The sequence below is a fragment of the Hyperolius riggenbachi genome, chromosome 2, assembly GCF_040937935.1.
Source record: "Hyperolius riggenbachi isolate aHypRig1 chromosome 2, aHypRig1.pri, whole genome shotgun sequence".
Taxonomy (NCBI): Eukaryota; Metazoa; Chordata; class Amphibia; order Anura; family Hyperoliidae; genus Hyperolius; species Hyperolius riggenbachi.
The window spans coordinates 192,381,791-192,403,268 of record NC_090647.1 but is presented as its reverse complement, the minus strand read 5'-3'; the positions used below and the strand labels follow the sequence as shown (position 1 = coordinate 192,403,268).

General features: G+C 43.1%; 1 protein-coding gene across 1 annotated transcript in view; it reads right to left on the bottom strand.

The window, feature by feature from the left end:
* Nucleotides 1–13,157, bottom strand: part of GPC6 (glypican 6) — an 850,247-nt gene extending 837,090 nt beyond the window's left edge. The window contains exon 1 of the mRNA XM_068267917.1: nt 12,500–13,157. Coding sequence (XP_068124018.1) covers nt 12,500–12,638 — 139 coding nt within the window. The 5' untranslated portion in view covers nt 12,639–13,157. The remainder of the gene's footprint in view (nt 1–12,499) is intronic.
* Nucleotides 13,158–21,478: the final 8,321 nt, after the last annotated feature.

The window sequence follows — 21,478 nt, the reverse complement described above, 5'->3', positions numbered from 1 at the left end:
AGTGGGAGAAAATACAAACTCCTTGCAGATGTTGACCTGGCAGGGATTAGAACCAGGGACCCAGTGCTGCAAGGTGAGAGCGCTAACCACTATGCCGCCGTGCAGCCCATGGTTCTGAACCAGTCCTAAAACTTGCCTGAAGAAGAAACTTAAAGTTTCCAAAGCTTGCAGAAAAATCTTGTAAAGTTAGTCACTAAAGGTATCACCTAAGCAACTTTTGTTGCTATGTCTTCGGAAATAAAAACTTAACACTACAAGTCTTTGTGACATCAGTGATGGCATGAACTATTGGTAGGCGAACAGCTTGCAGTGAACAATGGCAAATGTTCGCAAAGTTCGCCCCCTGTTGAATTATGGGTTGGAAAAAAAAAAAAAAAAAAAAAACTTCATGGAATGTGTGCCGCATACGCCCATATGCAGTTAATTAATACAAAAAGAAGGTAAAAAAAAGTACTATCAAAGTTATTTGGAGTATTTTCTTGTGAAAATATCACCCAGGAGAAAAGATAATCAAAAAAAGTCAGGAAAAAAATAAATAAAAGATAATTACATATGGGCCATAGTGTTGTACTTATAAGGAGGAGCATCAGCTGATGGTTAATCCCACCAAGTATTTGTATCACTGTCTTTAGGACATCTATACTTATGCAAAGCATTTCAGCAAGAGATAGCATGTAGCAATGCCTTATAAATACAGAATCCCTCTCTAACAATAAAGTCAGCAGTAGTACAGAAACTTTGCAGTAAGGCTTACCGAGGCTGTGTGTACAGGAAGCCATAACACACACACAAAAAAAACTGGTCACATCCAGCATGCATTGCATTTGCATGCAAGCTGGAAATATCAGCAGCTTGGCGCCCATCTCTACCAGAGATTGGCTTGTAGAGGAGCTCATCAAGGTCAGATTCTCAGGCGGTGCTGTGTTGACTTCATTGACAGGGAGACTGGGCAGAGGAACACATCATCCTGAAAAAAACTGCTGTTTTAATATCTATAAACACATTTGTATTTGTCCCTGTAAAGAGAGCTTTGAGTGTGCCCTGCATCAGAGTTCAAAGCCCTAGTTCATTCTCAAGTATAATAACCGCGTTTCAAAAAACAAAGAAAAAAGGGCATTAAAAAAGAATTTCCAAAATGGTTTAGTCTTTACAATATACATATATAAATGTTCTACAGTGACAGTAGGGAAGGGGGATGCTGGACTGTGACTCCAACTGCAGTTATGTCTGACTCGTGACTTAATCATAAAAAAGAGTTGTGGTGGGGGTTGCAGTTGTCACACACTCTGCCCTACCCACCTCAACATAGATCTTGTCAATACAGGTACCACAAGGGAGGGAGGGGAGGAGGGTGAGTGTGAGAAGGATGCAGACTACTGCAAAGCAGGTAATTTGGCTGCTTGCATCGCTCTGGTTAAATGGGTACCGCACAGACACCGCAATGTTAACTGCGGCTATAGTAGTGCCCAGGGAGTCATTTGGATGCCAGGTAATTATTTTTAGGCAGCGCAAATATCAGTGGAGGGGGTTGTTAGCAGCCAAGGTGGTGCAGATATTGTTGTTGTGGTGTTGTGTGTGTGGGGGGAGGGCACGGTTAGGTTTAGGCACTGATAGATGGAGTGTTCAACTAAAAAGAACAGGATTAAGTTTAGAGATAGTAAAATATATGTAAAAATTACTAGTATTCTACTGTTGTACTGCCCATTGCAGAATATCTGTAATTTTTCCATAAGGATTGGCACTAAGCTTACATTTTATACTTCAAAAAGTAAAAAAAGAAATATGTTGCTGCTTTTTAACCACCCTTTTTAATAAACTTCATTTTTGATGTTGAACAAGGGCTTTAAGTTTGTTATGACCTGCTGCAAAGGTCATGCCATTGGCTAAGCCTTGATTTTAACACTGTGGTGGCAGTATTGAAGCATCCTGACACCACCTCTCATGGGACTTCCTCTGTTATTGAAACCATTTCTCTTTCCTTTTTTGTGGTGCCTTTATATAGAGTTTTACATCTGTCTTTTAGTCCAACCATTATTATCTGACAGAATTATTATCTGACAGAATTATTATCTGACAGCATTTGAGACTTTGTTAGGGAATTACCAGCTCTTGCATGGTTTACAGAACGGTTGTTTAGATTTCATTTGTGTTGCCTATATACTGTACTGACATTATTGTTTTATTCTATCAAACTCAATATCCGGCAATATATAAAGCTTGTCAAGAGCTACAGCAATCACAACCTTTGCTTCCGAGGGCTAAAAAAAAAAAATCAGACAAGTGTATTTTGTGCTAAACATATGGTATTGTAATTTCAGGGAAAATTTCATTTGAAAATCCTTCAGATCTGGGGTTTTATATCCTTTACAGATTTGCCTATGGCATATATTTACTTTATTTTGTTATCTAAATTCCTAGAGACCGTATCTGCTTAGTTTGTATGCCACAATGATATTACTGGGAGTACAACATAAATGGTACAGGGATGCAAATTCTCTCTCTATACATTTCTCAACCTTTTTAAAATGTAAATGAACAAAACATCTCAGTGCATTTTATATTTCCTTTGTAGTCCCAATAAAGAGTAAAACAAAAACAATAAGCTACTTCCTGGTGGAATAAGGTTCTGTTCCCACTTGTGCCGGGATCACATATGGCCAGTGGCAGCGCACAGTGTGGTGTCTGCTCCGATGAACCACTGTTGTCTGGCTGAAGCCCGGGGCGCATGCGCTTTCCCATAGGCTAAATGGGGGGGAATGCATCCACCTGCCCGGGATTAACACAGACTGCACAGAAGTGCAATCCACTTCCTGCAACAAATTTGTTGCAGCGTGACTAGTGTGAACAGCCCCTATCAAATAGGAGCTGTTCCCTGTCCGTTTAGTGATGAGAGCAGACAAAAAAATGTCAGTTCTCTGCTCTAGTTGTAACAGAGCCTAAAACAGGGTAAAGTGCACCTGCATGAGAATTTTGTCATTCCAAATAATACTAATATAGCTATAAAGTTACCAAGGAATACTCTCTATCTTGTAGAAGCCTTTGTTACGATGATGATCCAAAGTGTGCATACTAATCTTTTACAAATCTTACAAGAATCTTGTGAGAGCAGAAGAGCATTATGCTGTCGCCATTCCCTATGTCTCTGAAGTTCACGCTGATGGTCTTGAAAACTGCATATTGCAGAATTCAAGCCTTTGGTAGGCTGGCTGTCCCTGGTGATTATGCACAACTAGGGGCCATTCACTTTTTCGTCAGTTTTATCCTATGAGATAATTTAAATTCTTTTCAAAAAAACATTTTAGTACTTTGCAATTGAAAAAGTACCAAAAGGTAGATGAAAAAGTACTATCTGAATTACATTGGAGTATTTTTTTGCTTACTGGTGGTTTAGAGAGAACCCGAGGTGGGTTCTAAGAATCCTATAAGCACACAGAGGCTGGGTCTGCATATAATGCCCAGCCTCTGTTGCTATACTGCTGCCCCCCAGGCTCCCCCCCCCTGCACTCTGCTATGTCCCCATAAATCATACGCCATGCTGGCGACACGCAGCATGTCGAACCCGGTTGTTTGCATCTGTACTTATCAGTCTCGCCGCTCCCCCGCCTCCTCTAAGTCGCCGTTCCCCGCCTGCGTTCCTTCCCTCAGTACAGATGTAAACAGCCAGCTGGGACACGTTGCGTCTTGCCAGCACGGCGTATGATTTATGGGGGCATAGCAGAGCGCAGAGGGGGCCTGGGGGGGATCGGTATAGCAACAGAGGCTGGGCAGTATATGCAGACCCAGCCTCTGTGTTCTAATAGGATTTTTAGAACCCACCTCGGGTTCTCTTTAAAAGGATACCTTAGCATAAAAATAATTTTAAAAATGGGGGGAGGGGGGGGAGCAGACATGTTTAGTGGGCTATCCTCATGCCTACCACTCCCCCCGTTCTCCTCCATCCCTCTCCGGTAGTGACTACTGTCCCCCCCCCCCCCCCACCCCAGAACTTACTTCTTGTTCAGGGTGGTTACAGCTGACTGTGCATGCGCTGCCTGGCTGTATATGTCCTTTTAATGCACACCCGCGGCCGGGATTGCTCTGTGTGCATGCTTAGAGCACTCGTGGGTGCACAATCAAAGGATGTGTGCCACCGGGCAGTGCATGCACAGTCAGCCACGACCACCCTGACCAGGAAGTAAGTTCAGTGGGTCAGTAGACACTACCGGAGGGGGATGGAGGAGAATGGGGGGGGGGGGACGGTGGGTATAAGGAGAGCCCATATTTAAATTATTTTTACGCTAAGGTATCCACCAGCAAGCAAAAAAAAAAAAAAATACTCAATGTAATTTTGATATTACTTTTTCATCTATTATTTGCATATTAGTGGTCCTAATATACAAACGATCATTTTTGATCAACCATACGAAGAATGAATCAGTCATAAACGATCATTCAGCAAATTGTAGCGTTTGTACCCACCTTAACACACATTAAAAAAAAAAAAAAATAATAATATATATATATATATATATATATATATATATATATATATATATATATATATATATATATATATATATACATACATACATACATACATACATACATACATACATATATATATATTTTGATTAGCTATGGCTCTGTGGTTCTATTTATTAATTGTATTGGGGAAGCTTAGAGATGGAAGAAGTATAAATTTGAACTTTTTGTTAAATAAAAGGCTATAGCCTATATTGAGAAAATGGACATTGAGGTCAGGCAAACACCAATAACAAGATAGCAACATGAATAGGTTTGCTTTACTTCACAGGATCAATTAAAGCATGTGAAATGCAATTCTGTATCATAAATGTTATCAATTGTTGCAGGCTGTTTACAAAGATGCAATGTGACAAGTGCTTAGTGATACAGCTTACTTTTATCATAAAACACATCTGCCATTTCTGGGGTGGTGATACCCCAACCCAATGCAATGGCATATTGTCCCCTCTGAAGGGATGGGATAACCGATGTTGTGAAAGCCAAACGTTTCTGCTGCCACCTAACTTACAATATACATAAGATCATAATCAGAACAAAACCTCACCCAGGAAGAGAAAGCTTCCTCTTCCCATCCAGAGCATGATATATGTATGGGATGCTGCCTGAAACAGATCCCCAGGTGACTGGCTGTACCAATCATGGCAATCCCACCCAGGTGTAATGTACACTGCACCTAGGTGGATGCTAAGGAAGCTGCAGCCCATCACTAGAGGGGCATACTAGCTGAAGGCTGCCTAAATTATTCTACCTATACCATGTTGCCTGGGAAAATCAATTAGACCACCCAGGCAGTTAAAGTAAACCCGAAAGGAGAGCTATATGGAGGCTGCCATTTTTATTTCCTTTTAAGTAATACCAGTTTCCTGGCAGTCCTGCTGATCCTCTGCCTTTAATACTTTTAGCCATAGACCCTGAACAAGCATATGCAGATTAGGTGCTTCTGACAATATTGGGCAGTATGGTGGCGTAGTGGTTAGCGCTCTCGTCTTGCAATGTTGGGTCCCCGGTTCGAATCCCAGCCTGGTCAACATCTGCAAGGAGTTTGTATGTTCTCTGTGTGGGGTTCCTCCAGGCACCCCAGTTTCCTCCCACATCCCAAAAACATACAGATAAGTTAATTGGCTTCCCCCTAAATTGGCCCTACACTATGATACATGCACTACACGCATACATACATAGACACATGACTATGGTAGGGACTAGATTGTGAGCTCCTCTGAGGGACAGTTAGTGACAAGACAATATACTCTTAACAGCACTGCATAATAGGTTGGCGCTATATAAATACTAAAATAAATAAACTGACAAGATTAGCAGCATACTTGTTTCTGGTGCACTTCAGCCTCTACTGCAGCCACAGAGATCAGCAGGTCTGCCAGGCAACTGGTATGGTTTTAAAGGAAACAAATATGGCAGCCTCCATAGCCCTCTCACCTCAGGCTCACTTTAATAAAACAAAAACTGTGAGAATGTCCTTTACTGACACAGGAAGAGGAAATTAAAGCTGGGCACACACGGTACAATTTTCCGGCACATTGATGGATCTATTAGATAATCTCAGACCAGTTTGATCAGATTCCGATCGATTTTAGGTACTGAATGCAAAAATGATCGGAATCAATTTCTATGTCTACACACAATGCAATTTCTTATCAGATCACCGGTCGATCTGATGGAAAATTGTACTGTGTGTATGAGGCTTAAAGCTTACTTCTCCTGTGTCAAGTTCATTGTGGTGTAGAATTTTGCAAGAGTTTCCCCAAACTACCCTAAAATGCCACCATCAGTGTTTGTTTGTGGATATCCTCATAAGTAGATAATCCATGCTGCTGGGAAGGAAGCTGTGTTTATTTGTAGAACACCTGAACCGAGATGGATATGGAGACTTCATATTTGGTTCCTTATAAACCTCCTGTCCTGTCCTCCTGTCCTGCTGATCTATTTGGCTGCAGTAGTATCTGAATCACACACCTGCAACAAGCATGCAGCTTGCAACTCAAGTCTGACTAGATTCAGTCAGACTTCAGTGAGAAACATCTGATCTGCATGCTTGTTCAGAATCTATGGCAAAAAGTATTAAAGGGAACCAGAGATGAACGTTTCACACAAAATAAACATATCAGTTGATAGCTTGTAAAGAATAAATGCTCTACCTGATAATTTTGCCGCTCTGGTGTGCCTTTTTTAGTGTTTTTTATCCATTATTGCTCCAGGAAAAATCAAATATGGCCGCCGGCTCATATCCCTTTTCCTTCCGGGTTATGAGTTGTTCTGGATGTGCTGTCTAGGCTATATGAGACTATGCTGCTATCTAGGCTAAATGCAGCCTTTCATCTATGTGCTTTTATTTTGGTATGATGCACAGCTGCCTGTAGGAAGTGTCTCTCATAGGAATGAAACTGCAGTCATCAGTATCTACAGCATGCAGACAGAGTGCACACAGAGCACACAGGGATCATATTGCAGCCACACTCTCTCTGCAGGAGCAGCCCCACCTATGTCATCACAGCTCTCAGTATGCAAAGCATGAAATCTAAGCCAGGAGAGGGCAGGGCTTGGGCTTGAAAAGACTTCACAGAAGAGTGACTCAGCTATAATGATTCCAGGTCAAACCTCGACTGAATAGTCGGTGGATTCTTATCACAGTTGCTAATAGACTAATTAAGCAGATAACAATGAAACTAATGCTGGGAAATAATACACGTTAGATAAATTCCAACCTGTTGGATCTGGTCGATTCTACTTTCGTTCCGATTCTCCTCATTCAAGTGAATGTAATTGATAAGAAAAGATAAGGAATCGAGAGGAGAATAGAGCAGTGAATCGAGAGTAGAATCGAACGAAAGCGAAAACGACGGCAAAAACGAACGCAAAAACGCATCGTGTATTCCCAGCATAAAAGCAGGGTAGGTGTTTACTGTCATGTTCCCACTGATAAATGTAATAAAATACATGAGGGTGCTTCGTCTCTGGTTCTCTTTAAAGGCAGAAGATCAGCAGGACAGCCAGGCAACTGGAATGGTTTAAATGGAAATAAATATGGCAGCCTCCAGTTCAGGTGTCCTTTAAAGTGTACCTGTAAGGAAAAAAGTGCCCCTATGGGGTACTAACCTAAGCCTCAAGAAGATGCAAAAGAGGCTTCCCTCGTCCTCCTGTCCCAGTGCTTGGACCCCGAAAAAGAGCTTGACACATGTTGGCAGCTTGCACCGACACAGTAGCGTTGTCCTTTCTTCGAGAAAAGCTGGGTTGGATCGGTCTGCTCTACTGCGCAGGTGCAAGCGATCTGTGCAGTAGCACAGACTCGATCGGGCTTGGCCATTTGCGCCGGAGCAGAACAGTGCTGGCGCTAGTGTGAGGAGACTACTTTTCAGAGTCGAGAGCACGGAGGAGGAAGCTGAAGCCTCTTTAGGATCCAGAGATTTTTCCCCTCCGAGGTGAGTACCCCCTTGGGGAGTCTTTTTTTAACAGGTTAATTTAAAAAAAAGTTACCTGCAAAGAATGCAGTTCTACTAGGACATGAGTACAGGTTTGGGAAACTCTGTCCTATATTAACCATTCTTGAAAAACTATAAGCCTTATGACACAAATATATGTGCGGGGGCATTTCGTTTGACTGGTGGTTAGGGAGAGAAAAGCGTATCATATGTCAGCACATAACTGAGAACTGCCTCAATATCAGTAGTTGGGCGGAGTCTGATGCGGAAGAACTTGTAGCGTCTACCAGTGGCGGCGAGGCGAGGCGGCAAACACGGAAGGTTCTACCACCCACCGAGCGCGCGGCGGAGGTGAGAGGGACCATACGCTTACCTGGAGCCTGCCAGCCCTGGCCATCAATACGGGGGAGAGCCCGTTTAAACAAATTACTCTGAGCGAACTTTTACAAAGGAGCATGTGAGTGCAATCTGTTTTTTAACAATAAATCTTTTAAAGCAATACTGTACTATATGAGGCTTTTTATTGAGGTGTAATCAAGAACAAAGTCGGATTAAAGGGAATATCGTGTCATTATCTGGTGCCTGAGAGGTGGGGGACGACCCGGGAACGGTCCCGATGTGTATATAGACCATTGGTTGGTCTACATCTTACGGTGAGTGGCACACAAAGGGTGCTGGTGGTGGCCTCCATATATCTGAAGATTTGAAAATCCGAGTTGATGAAACATTGTTTTATAAATAACCTCATTGATGGACTTTTATTTGTACTGTACAACTGTTTTTATTGATTGTATACACCTACTGAGCCCGGACAAACACTGTGAGCGCCACCTCTTGATAAGTTTTTATCAGTAGTTGGGACTTTTAAGCTTGATACACACATTATAGTACATTCAGCAGGGACGGACATTTAGGCCCCGTTCATACTTGCAATCGCAAATCGCTAGCAATTAGGGCTAGCATTTTGCAGTGGCAATTTTTACACTATAAACGTGTATTTTTCAATGGACATTTTTGCGATTGAGCTCTCACGCTTTGCGATTGAAATACATTGCAATCGCGATCTCTCAAAAATTGCAAAAAAAAAAAAAAAAATGCTGCATGTAGCGAGTTTGCGTTTAGGCTAATCACGAATCGCCGGCGATCGCAGCAATGAGTTCACTGCCATATAGATTACATTGCACTATCGCTTTAAAAACCGCTAGCGATCAACAGTGATTAGCAGTAAATGTCCACTAATCGCCCAACTGTGAATGGGCCCTTAAGATTGCGGACGTCAAAAATATCTAGCATGCGTATGTATAGGTGTCCCCCAACATAGCCGAAAGCTCCACCCCGCCAGATCTCTAGTAAGGACTCACAAGCAATGCTCAACTGCAATGTTCTCCTCCTCACCCTCGACACCTGATGAAGGGTCTGAGTACCCGTAACATGTAGTGTGTGCTGTTGCTCGAATAAAGAAGTCAAACGCAAGTTTGGAGCCTGTTGAGTGCCTTCTTCTACATATTGGATACGTTGTTGCTTTGCAGGGGTGGTGTACCTGCAGGAGAGGAGCACCGGCTGTTGCTACCTGGCCAAGGGATAGCAGAGGTGAGACTCATAGGTGCCTAAGATTGAAGTTCTCCTCCTCACCCTGCCTGCAAGAATCCGCTCCAGCATCCACCACACAGTCATCCCTCCTCCATGGAAATAGACATATCTGTACAGTGCTCGGACACTGCAGTGCATGGTGGCCTGACAGGTAACACTGACTGAACATGTGTGTGCAGCTTCAGGTTTTATTGTGCAGAGACATGGGGCATTTCACATTGTAAAGCAGTGAGCAGGATAGAACCTCTCCACTATTATTCCCAAAGTGTGCAACTCTGACAGTGACTTTCTTAGTGAATGCTGTCAGTTCACTGGCAAACACAGATAATTGCCTGAACTTTCCGAATACAAAAGGCAGCAGAGAAACATAATTACTTATGAGAACAAGAATAGTTTTTCAGACAAGCTTCAATTAAATCATATTTTTAAATATACATGTGAATAATTATCTTGGACAGTCATCATCCTGCCAGATGGCACCTGTTTTTGCAACAAAATACTTCAAACTATTTTCGACAACAATTGTGAAGAATGACAGACATCTGTTTTAATACAGCTGCCTAATATACACGAGTAAATGCTACTAATATGGACTTGACATTTGCAGCAGAATATCAGTCATGTGCAATAGGTAGATTGTCATAATACATTTGCAGCATTAGATGCACACCTGCAAGCAGACATTAACTAGCCATGAGCCAGACAATGAGCAGGAAACAGATTACCAAAACATTCCATAGAGCTACAACACTAGAAAACTAATGTAAGGAGTGCTACATGAAAGTAATAGAACGTGTATTTTCAGGGGGATAATTCACCCTAGCTACTGCTTACAATTTGACTTTCCAGATGATCGTATCTAAAAAAACTAATGGACAACTTACATGGTAATCATCAGCCAAGCTTTTCATGGAAACACATTACACAATTTGCTTCAATAGCACTCCTACACTTTGATACTTGAATAAAGGAGCATATTTTCTGAGTCTCTTTAGCAATGACAGCAAAGATAAGAACACAAGGAGAAGCACAATGACTGAGATGACAAGCAGAATTAGCCCCACGGCCAAAAATAAACATAACAAATACACTTGCAGCAATTGCTAAACGCCAGTCAAATTTGCTGCTAAGTTTTCGAAACATCCTAATAGCTAATGGCAAGCATCCCGATAAGCAATTAAAGTAAACTAGCGTGTGAGCTTAAGCTTTGTCTAGGAAAGATTGCTCATTGCAAGTACTGCACAGTTGCTGTAAAATGCATTCTGCATAGAATAGGTCCCATTAGTAACATTTCATGGAAAGAACTGAACCAGTACTGAGAATGGTTGCAGAAACCAATGGTATCAGGTAAGCTCAACACTTATATTTTTAAAAAGAAGCACACAATACATTTTTCACTTTAGACCCTACTTGAGCGAGTGATCGGATCGATATTCAGATCTAAGATCGATCAGATATAGAAGTAAGCTAGAGAACACTAGTATGCATTTATTTTTCAAATTCTGATTAAATTTCCAATAAGATGTTGATCGAAAATTAATTGAAAGAGCATACACAGGGAATGATAGCAAGAATTTTTGTTCAATATTTTCCAGACTATCCCTTTTGGTTCCCTTCTAATCAATTTGAGTTTGGGTTCAGTCACTGGAAATCAGTAGGCTGTATTTTTTTATTCCAGTTCCAACCATTTTCTCAATCAGAAGTAGGATCTGAAGCGAAAATTGCATGGTGTGTACAAGGCCTTAAGGTGCCCACTAACAATTCATTATTGATTGTACAATCTTACTCCTTCGATGTAATGTGAGGGACTACCAAAAGTATCATTGTAAAGGTAACCTGAGATAGTACATAGTGCAGTATTTATACTTACCTGGGGCTTCCTCCAGCCCATGTGGGGCAGAAGAGCGTGACTGGCCAAATTTTTGGAGGTGACCAAAGGACAACGGCACAGGCGGAGGAGGAAGGCAAGGGTGCCCATGGACCACATGGTGCTGGAGAAAGCCCCAGATAAGTATAAACATTGCATTATGTACTATTTCAGGTACACTTTAAAGTATACTCACTCACTTTACTCTTCTACTACAAAGAATTGGTAAGATTGTACCATGAGTGGTGTCTTAAAGGGAACCAGAGTTGGGAGGATATAAAAAAAAATTATACATACCTGGGGCTTCCTCCAACACCCTCCAGACTGATTACTCCCTCGCCGCCTGGATCCTCCGCTATTCACCCTGTAAAGTCCATCAGTCTGGAGCATACTGCACATGCGCAGTCCGGCCGCACGCGCACCGCCATCACGCTATCATCAGCGGGAATGTTCTGTGTCTGTGTGCAGTAGTACCGTGCAACCACAGAACACTGCCGGTGATGGGAGCGCAACGGGGGGAGCGGGCAGCCAGACTGGGCTTGCTCTGACTGGCCCCCGGCTAAAGGACTTTACAGGCTGAAAAGTGGAGGATCCAGGCAGCGCAGGAGGACAGCGACGGTGCGATCAGCCTGGAGGGGGCTGGCGGAAGCCCCAGGTATGTATAATATTTTTTATTACCCCCCTCCCCCCCATCTCAGGTACACTTAAAGATGCTCATGAATGCACACTTTTTTTTTTACTCAGATGCCATCAATCGATGAATCGATCAATCAAGAAAATTGATGTGAAACAATTCTATGGTCCATTGGAATGTTTTATTTTACAATCGTATCAGAAAACAGAAAGCGCCCTTATCAACCCGTTTATAAGAACAATAAATAACTTCCTTATGATTCTTACAATTCTCTAACTCTGATTGCATGATCGCATCCAAAGAAATTATTGTATCATTAATGGGCACCTTATCAACTTCCCATTCAGGCAGTGGACATGAAAAAGCAATCAGACTAGAATAAATGCACTTGAGTGTGCTTTGTATTGCTTGAGTAGTGAGACAGAGGTGATAAAAGCTTCTCCCTCTTACCTGCTATCTGCTGGTGGGGGACATTGCCCAGACTGAATCCCTTAGCACTATACGCCTGTCTGACCTCATTGCAGCTACGAGCCTTCATATCAGCCCCGGAGCAAAGTGACAGCAACATAGGTCCCCAGATCCAAAGCATGATGTCAGGTAAAAATCCAGCAAGAGATACAGCCCCGAAATGTACGCGTCGTCTTGTCAGCGGAAAGAACACTTCCACCTTCCTAATTTCCACAGCGATCTCCAGCAAATGTCATCCAACTCAGTACAGAAACGTAGGAAGAGCATTAAAGTGCAGCTGCCAGGGGTCCGGCGCCCGTCCACAGCTCTCTACACAAATAGAGGAAAACTTTTCATTAGGCAGCAGCACAACCCAGCGCTCTACTGAGAGGAGACGTGAAGTGAGCAGTGTGCGGCAGATTGGCAGCTCGTACGAGGAATGCTGCAGGGATCACAGCCTGGATAGGACTTCAGGGCTATGTGACCTGCCTCCACCTGCTCTGTGTGCTGCCCTCTCCAGATGTCACGCTGTGCCCGGCCACTGTGCACACTGCATGCAGCTCTGCTCTACACAAGCTCTCTGACCCAGCTGCCAGCAGCAGAAAATCCCGGAGCCACAGGCAGACAGAGAGAGGCAGAGGAAACGTGCTCGCACCATGCCTTGCCTCAATCTAGGAGCGAGGTTGATAGGGAAATGTGGAGTGGAGTCACAGACTGACACCGCGCTGTATAATTGGCTATCAGTTCCTGACATTCTTCTCCTGTATAGGCTGCATTCATTCCACTAGCAGAGTGAGCAACTGAAAAGCTAATTACTATTTACATACTGATTTATTTTTCTCTCTTTTAAATCAGGCTGTCTAGATGTGATGATCTCTGCTTTAAATGCCATATGATATCAAATAATAAACAGGTTTGTATACAAGATTCTCACTTTATGGCAGGTCTGTGGTTCCAGGAAATATGTACACATGATCCAATTCTGCATGGATGAAACAGTTCATTTAAATTTGTGTTATTAATTTCTATTATTATTATTGAATTTTAAAACACCAACACTGTTTGCTGCGCTGTATTATAAATATTTCAAAAACAAGAAACATTAAATCAAATAATTCAGGCATTGCTGTGTCTACAGAGTCAGGAGCCCCAGTGCAATTTTTTTTTACTGCTCCCTTCCCCAGCACAGAATGTATAATAACAATTACACTGAATGTATAATAATAATCACACAAAGACAGCCACTTTGTAAGAATAGGACAATTAATGGTGTTACAGTGACCAGACATCCCATATTACCTGGGACATGTCCCCAAATTATGCTCCTCTGTCCCAGGTACACAATTTGTCCCAGCTAATGTCGCAGGTGGGCCTCCAGATGTCCCAGGTAGCTGCCAAAAGTTGCATGGAGGCTGCTGTATTTCCCACCTGTACTTAGCATATACTGGGGACAGCTGTACCTAGCTAACCTATACTGGGGGACACCTGTACCTTGCTAGCCTTAACTGGAGACACCTGTACCTTGCTAACCTATACTGAGCAACACCTGTACCTACCTAGCCTCTACTGGGGGATGCCTGTACCTAGCTAGCCCATACTGGGGAACACCTGTACCTGGCCAACCTATACTGGGCGACACATTTAACTCACTAAACTATCATGGGGACACCTGTACCTGGCTAACCTATACTAAGGGACATTTTTACCTGGCTAACCTATACTAGGGACACCTATAACTGCCTAACGTATACTGGGGGAACCTAGACCTGGCTTACCTATACTGGGATCACCTATAGACCTGGCTACCTTTATTATTATTTATTGGATTTATATAGTGCCAACATATTACGCAGCATTGTACAATACATAAGATTACAGACAGGGTGAATGACAGCACAATACAGGTAGTAAGCAATAAGATACAATAACACAATACAGGTAATAAGCAATAAGGTACACAACACAATACAGATCAACAGATCAGGACAGCTCCATCCCTGGACGTGTTTAAATCCAGACTGAAAACCCACCTGTTCAGTTTGGCATTTGCAGAAATATAACTTTTGTTGTGTGAATACTTCATCCTACTACCAATTACTGAATCTGAGAGAGCCTAAGCGCGTTGTGTCCAATGGGAGAAAAGCGTAATAGAAATGTTATTGTATTGTATTGTAATACAATGCCGGATCATACTGGAGTGGAAGTCCCAGTAGTACAAGTTCACATTACTCTGGGTGGAGCGTACAATCAAGTATGATACACGAGGGAGGGCCCTGTCAAAGGCTTACAATCTAGAGGGAGGGGTTGGTGACATGAAAGGAGGGGGACTGCGTCAAGAGGTTCTCTGCAGAGAGAGTTAGGGCAGCATTGAGGTTGGGTAGGCCTCCTTGAACAGGTGAGTTTTGAGGGCTTGTTTAAAGGTGTTAAATGAGGGGTAAGCCTGATGGGCAGTGGGAGAGAATTCCAGAGGATGGGGACAGCTCTAGTGAAGTCCTGTAGTCGAGCACAGGAGTGTGAGATGCGTGGGGTGGTTAGTACTAAGTTGTTGGAGGAGCAAAGTGGGTGGCCGGGTGTGTATCTGCTGACCAGATACACACCTGTTGGTCAGGCAGGACTTGTGTATGCCCAAATTACTCCCCTGGCACTGCCATAGCTGCTAATTGCATTGCGGCCTATTTTGGGTTTCAATTTACCAGGCGCAATATGCACCTATATTACCTGCCGTTACCACTTCCTCCAGCACGCCCCACTGCTTACTACTCTGCATTTAGGGGGTTAGCTATTACTGGGAAAGTAAGTAATTAACTTCAGTATGCTCCATTGTAGCTTAGTGTGTGTGTGTGTGTGTGTGTGTGTGTGTGTGTGTGTGTGTGTGTGTGTGTGTGTGTGTGTGTGTGTGTATATATATATATGAGGGGAGGATGGTGGCCTAATACTACCTAATAACTCCTAAAAACCACACATATACAGAATACATTTTACGTGTGCTGCAACTACTGTAGGGGTTTATTAACCTCCTTGCCGGTTCAATTCACGCCAGCAAGGAGGCAGCGCAGAACTTTTTTTTAATTTTTATTTTTTTGAAATCATGTAGCGAGCCCAGGGCTCGCTACATGATAGCCGCTGAGCGGCGGCATCCCCCCACCCACTCCGATCGCCTTCAGCGATCAGAGTAAGCAGGAAATCCCGTTCAGAACGGGATTTCCTGCAGGGCTTCCCTGGTCGCCATGGCGACGGGGCGGGATGACGTCATGGACGTCGGGACGTCATAGGGAATCCCGATCCACCCCTCAGCGCTGCCTGGCACTGATTGGCCAGGCTGCGCAGGGGTCTGGGGCGGGGGGGGGGGGCGGCTCGGCGCGGCGGGTAGCGGCGACTCGGCGGCGATCGCGTACCACACGCAGCTAGCAAAGTGCTAGCTGCGTGTAGGGAAAAAAAAATTATGCAAATCGGCCCAGCGGGGCCTGAGAAATCCTCCTGCGCAGGTTACCCCGAGCTGAGCTCGGGATAACCGGCAAGGAGGTTAACGTGCAGGGGCAGGCTTACAGGCTTCTTACCCCATCATATTGCCTGCATGCAGGGAGGGAAGGAAGAAGCGGGAAAGCCAGCGCATGCGCAGAGAGGACTTTCTGTTCCATGTCACAGTGCGACTTTATTTCAGAGTTGCCAATCCAATGTAATTTATAGCGGTCAGTCCAGGAGGAGGAAAGTTTACATGAGTGGCCAGTGAGTGTATCTCTCTACCAAATAGACGTAGGTATGCTTAAATGCATACCCACGGCCTCTGCTCAGGGTCCCTTTATATTATTTTTAATGTTAAAAATAAGAGAGAAAGGGTTAACAAGTAGGTTGATTAAGGTCTCTTTTTCATAGACAGTTGAACTGTGTGCCCAGCCAGCAGTTACCAGGCAGCAGTGAGCAATTACCAGGCAGCAGCAAGCAGTTGTGAGAGTTTGAGAGACATTTCACTGCCTATCAACTGTCCATGGAAAAGAGGCCTAAGAATGTTATTATGTAGAGTGCGTTGTCTTAGTGGGTGGGGTTAAAATGTATATTTCATTTAATAGTTTTCCCTGCATCCTCATTATTATGTTATACTCCATTATATTTGGCCCCCAATGCGCATCCTAGGGCCTCCCTGATATGCTTCCCTGCTGGTTAGTAGTTAGTGGTTTACCATAGCTTCTCTGGTGGTCAGTGGTCCCCCGGTAGCACTAGTGGTATTCTGTGTCCCCTTAATTCCCTGGTGGTCCAGTGGGTGCCCTTAATTCCCTAATGGTTCTACTGGTACCCTTAATTCCCTGGTGATCCTGTGGATCCCCTTAAAGCGTACCAGAGACAAACCATGTAAAAGGATTAATACTTACTTGGGGCTTCCTCCAGCCCCCTTTAATGTGTACCAGAGATGCTGACAATGAAAGATTTGATACTTACCCGGTGCTTCCTCCAGCCCCATAAGCAACGCTGAGTCCCTCGCCGTCCCCCGGCGTGCCTCAGTTCAGCCACAATCAGCCCGGGTAACTGGTTCAGTTGTGTCAGTTGGGGTCTTCAGCGCATACGCAGAGATCCCGGACAGGGAATATAAACGTTTTTTTTCCTGGACTGCCAGAAGATTAAAGGTAAATACACACGGCATACATTTGTCAGTAGTGACAAACAGGCAAGAGGAAACAGCGTACAAATGGAAGCATCAATTCAAGTTCGCAACAATTGTACACACGCGACAATAAACAAGGTGAAGACTTGGAAGAAGCTGTCTGCCACGGACATCTTTTGGTAGCGATTCTGCTGTCTGTAGAAGATTTTCGTACACACTACAGGACAACAAGAGAATAGATGATGGATTGCACAACAAAAGCCACCAGCGATTAAACAGTTTAATCGCTCGGACAAGACCTTGTCTGCAGACTGTTGTGGCTCACAGCATACACACGGCTCAAGCCTTTCCTTACAGATCTGCACTCCAGGGGGTGTCAGGAAAGTCTGCATGACAGACTTAGGGTCCTTTTACACTTAATCAGTTGCTCTCAGTTAAAACAGAAAGAAAACTGATTTTCAAAGTAAGTCCCATGTTTTCCTATGGCACTTTCACACTTAACGCGTTTTAACTGAAATCTTCTTCCCAATGCACTGCTATGGAAAAAGCGCGTACCAACGCGCACTAACGCATACCAACTGATTAAGTGTAAAAGTGGCCTTAGGCCTCTTTTCCACGGACAGTTGAACTGTGTGCTCAGAAAGCAGTTGCCAGGCAGCAGCAAGCAGTTGTGAAAGTTAGAGAGGCATTTCACTGCTTATCAACTGTCCGTCGAAAAGAGGCCAAAACCTAGTGCTGCTATTAAATGTCATTCAGAATCTACATTATACCAGCAAGCACCCCCCTCAGAACTTGCAGCTCTAGTCAAGTGTTTGATAAGTGCCTTCATGTGCTTCATGGTAGAACCCCCCCGGCAGGGCCCCAGAATCCCCTAGGCCCCATATAGCAATCCTCCCACTCATGCTTTATTGTCGGCCCCGGCTAGAAATACAGGGAAAATTCTCCAAAAATCTCATCTCATCTAGGAAGTGGAAGCTATGTCAGCAAACTGAGGCCTTTTTTCCATGGACAGTTCATAAGCAGTGAGATGCTTCTCAAACTCTCACAACTGCTTGCTGCTGCCTGGTAACTGCTTGCTGCAAGCAGTTACCAGACAGCAGCAAGCAGTTACCAGGCAGCAGCAAGCAGTTGTGAGAGTTTGAGAGGCATTTCATTGCCTATCAACTGCCCCTGGAAAAGAGGCCCTAATATAGCTCTGTACTGTGAAGTCAGAACACCTAATCCGCATACTCAAAAGAGAACCTGTACTGAAAATAAAAAGTCAAAATAACCATACACAGGTCATACTTACCTCCTGCGTAGTCTACTCAATCTCTTTCTCCTCTCCTGCGTCCTGTTTGTCCATTGTGATCGATGGATTTCTCTGTCCTCCATTTTAAAAATGGCCGTTACCCCATAGCAACTTCCTGGTCAGCACGCTGTTAAACTGTGATATCGCCCACTTGAGCCATAGGGAAACATTGGACATTACCTTGTACATTCAGTTGTAACTGACAGCTGCTGATATAAAACTGACAGCAACTGGTATATTTCAGTTCTGACAAAATATTGTCAGAACTGGAAGGAATCACTGTAAGAAGAAAATGGTGAGCTTCTGAGAGGAACGGACGGTAATGTAAGTATGTAATATTCATTTGCAGCTACGTCATGTGTTTATTTTAAATAATTTTCCTCGCTTCAGGTGCCCTTTAAGCCTCTTTTCCATGGGCAGTTGAGCAGTTACCAGTCAGCAATGTGAAGTTACCAGGCTGCAGTGAGCAGTTACCAGGCAGCAGCAAGCAGTTGTGAGAGTTTCAGAGGCTTTTCACAGCCTTATGGTAGCCACTAATGATCCAATCTTTTTCATCCAATCTTACCAAATCTATGTAGTATAAGGGTAAATTAAGTGAATATACTGAATGGATACTTCAGGCAGTTACCTTATATTACATAGAAATGGTAAGATTGGATGAAAAAGATTGGATCATTAGTGGCCACCCTTACAACTGCTCGTGTGAAAGAGGCCTAACTTGCTTTGAGAGCACTTTGCAAGACAAGCAAAAAAAAGTTTGAAAATCGGACTTGTAGCAATGTTCAGTAAGATGCAAATAATTTCGAGTTGATGCAGGATTATGCAAATATTGTATGCAAATTTGTGCCCCTTGAAACTGGACCAATCAAATTTTAACCCAGGAGGATTTGATTTGGTTCATTTTCAAGCTGCATAAATTTTCTTTCAAAATTTGCATAATCCTGCATCAACTCAAAATTATTTACATCTCACTGACCAGCCCTTCTGACTAGATATAACGTGATATAAAAACAACATCTTGATATACAAGCAAAAAACGTATATGTGCATCACGTCATCACAGCTGAGCTGATGTTTGAACTTAACCTGAGAGTGGGGACTGTACAGTGTCACATTTCCATGAAATGCTCAAAAGTTGGCAAGCACAAATGTAGTTGAATTAGTTCCTTGTCTATATAAGTAACTTGTCTATATATCTTATCTAAAGATATATAGTTTACACAGCAAATCTAGCAGCAAACAACTTCAATAGAATATAATTATTTCTTCCTGTGATATGACAGCAGCCATGTTGTTTGTAAACATTACACACAGCCAAGCTTATCTGCATCTTGAACACTCAGGGCTGGTGCACACCGAGCGGCTTTTTGTGCGTTTTCAGATCTGCTTGCGGCTGCGGATCCGCTTGGTCAATGTATCTCAATGGGGTGGTGCACACCAGAGCGGGAGGCATTTTGTAGAAACGAATCCTCCCGGGGTGAGGCATTTTTTGGATTTCGGATGCGTTTCTGTCTCCAATGTTAAGTATAGGAAAAACGCAAAACGCCTGTAAAACCGCTTGATCTAGCGGTTTTGGATGCGGATGCGTTTTTTAGAATAATGCGCACTTCAAGGTCAAAGTGTACTTCCTGTGTGGCAGATTTGCATGAGGGATTGTAGAGTGCGCTGGAGGAAGATGGCAGCAAGGTGGTTTACCACTGAAAACTTAATTATTAAGATCCAAAACAACCCAGAACTGTATGATAAGTAATTGCCTGGATATAAAGACCACCAAAGGCTTCATGAAATCTGGAACAACATTCTGGGTGAAAAATTGAATACTTTGAGCCAAAAGGGCAAGGATTCTAAAAATAAGTATATTTGTACAGTATGTATCTTTATTTCTGCACGTTGCCTACAATATTTGATCACCCCTCCCCTAAATGGCTAATTATCCAATTAGAAGTGTCATTATCACAGGTCTGTTGCAATGCTGTTCTCTCTATAGCCATCTCTCATTATAAACAGCAGGTACATGTGTGTGTATGTATTCACATGTATTATGAGATAGGGTGCTATTTTACACTTTAGAGTGTAATGAATGATATAGACATACAACAAGGTTTAACGAATGTTTATTTGCACAATAATGATTATCAGGTAATGTAAGTAAATAGCACCCTGCAGGTTTTTAATTGATTAATGTTATGGCACAAAATAATCTGCTAGTTTGTCTCTGTTTTGAATGGCAGAAATCGGACCACGTAAAGTAGCTGGTGGTAAATTTTGCAGAGCACTGTTTGTAATATCCCCCGCTTCATCCTCCATGTTCATGCCATCTAGTGTTCTCACATAATTATGCAAAATACATGTTGCCTTCACAACTGTTATAGTATACTGTGGTTGCATTTTTAGGGCAGTGTGATAATTCCGCCATTTGTTTGCAAGAATTCCAAAAGCACATTCTACTACTTTTTTATAGCAGAAGGAAATGGCAGCGCTTCCAAACAGACGCTGCACCTGAATTGACTACCTGCACAAGTATGCAGAGCTCGACTAACGGGCAGGTTACACACCTTGCATTCAAAACAGGTACAGTAAAGGGGGCGTTAGCTTCAGCATAAGTTGTGCACAAATTATCCCTAATAGACTCTCCTACGGCGGTGACGTGCCCCAACAGGAGAGAAACTAACCACTAATCTAGCAGTGAAACATATAAAAAAGTGAAGCATGTTCAAACAATGAAAATTGTCCCAAAAAGAAAAAAGGGTTAAAACCTCAAACTAATGTAACGGTGAAGCATATTCAACAGTGAAACATATCCAGCAGTGAACCCTAGCTAGTCTAAAATTAAAATCATAATCCTTACCTGGTGCAGCTAGCCATAAATGGTATACACATTTGTTCAAAAGACAGCAAGCAATGGGCAGCGCTCACAGGCTGCAAGTGAAGTGAAAGCTCCAGAGATATGCCCAGCCCCTTGGGGATAAATACATACCTTGAATACAAATCAGATGCAAATTATGTGCTAACACTAATCTAAATTCTAAAATTTGAATGCAAGCTGACACCCCTGGAGGGGTGTCAGCTTGCATTCAAATAATCTAAATTCTAA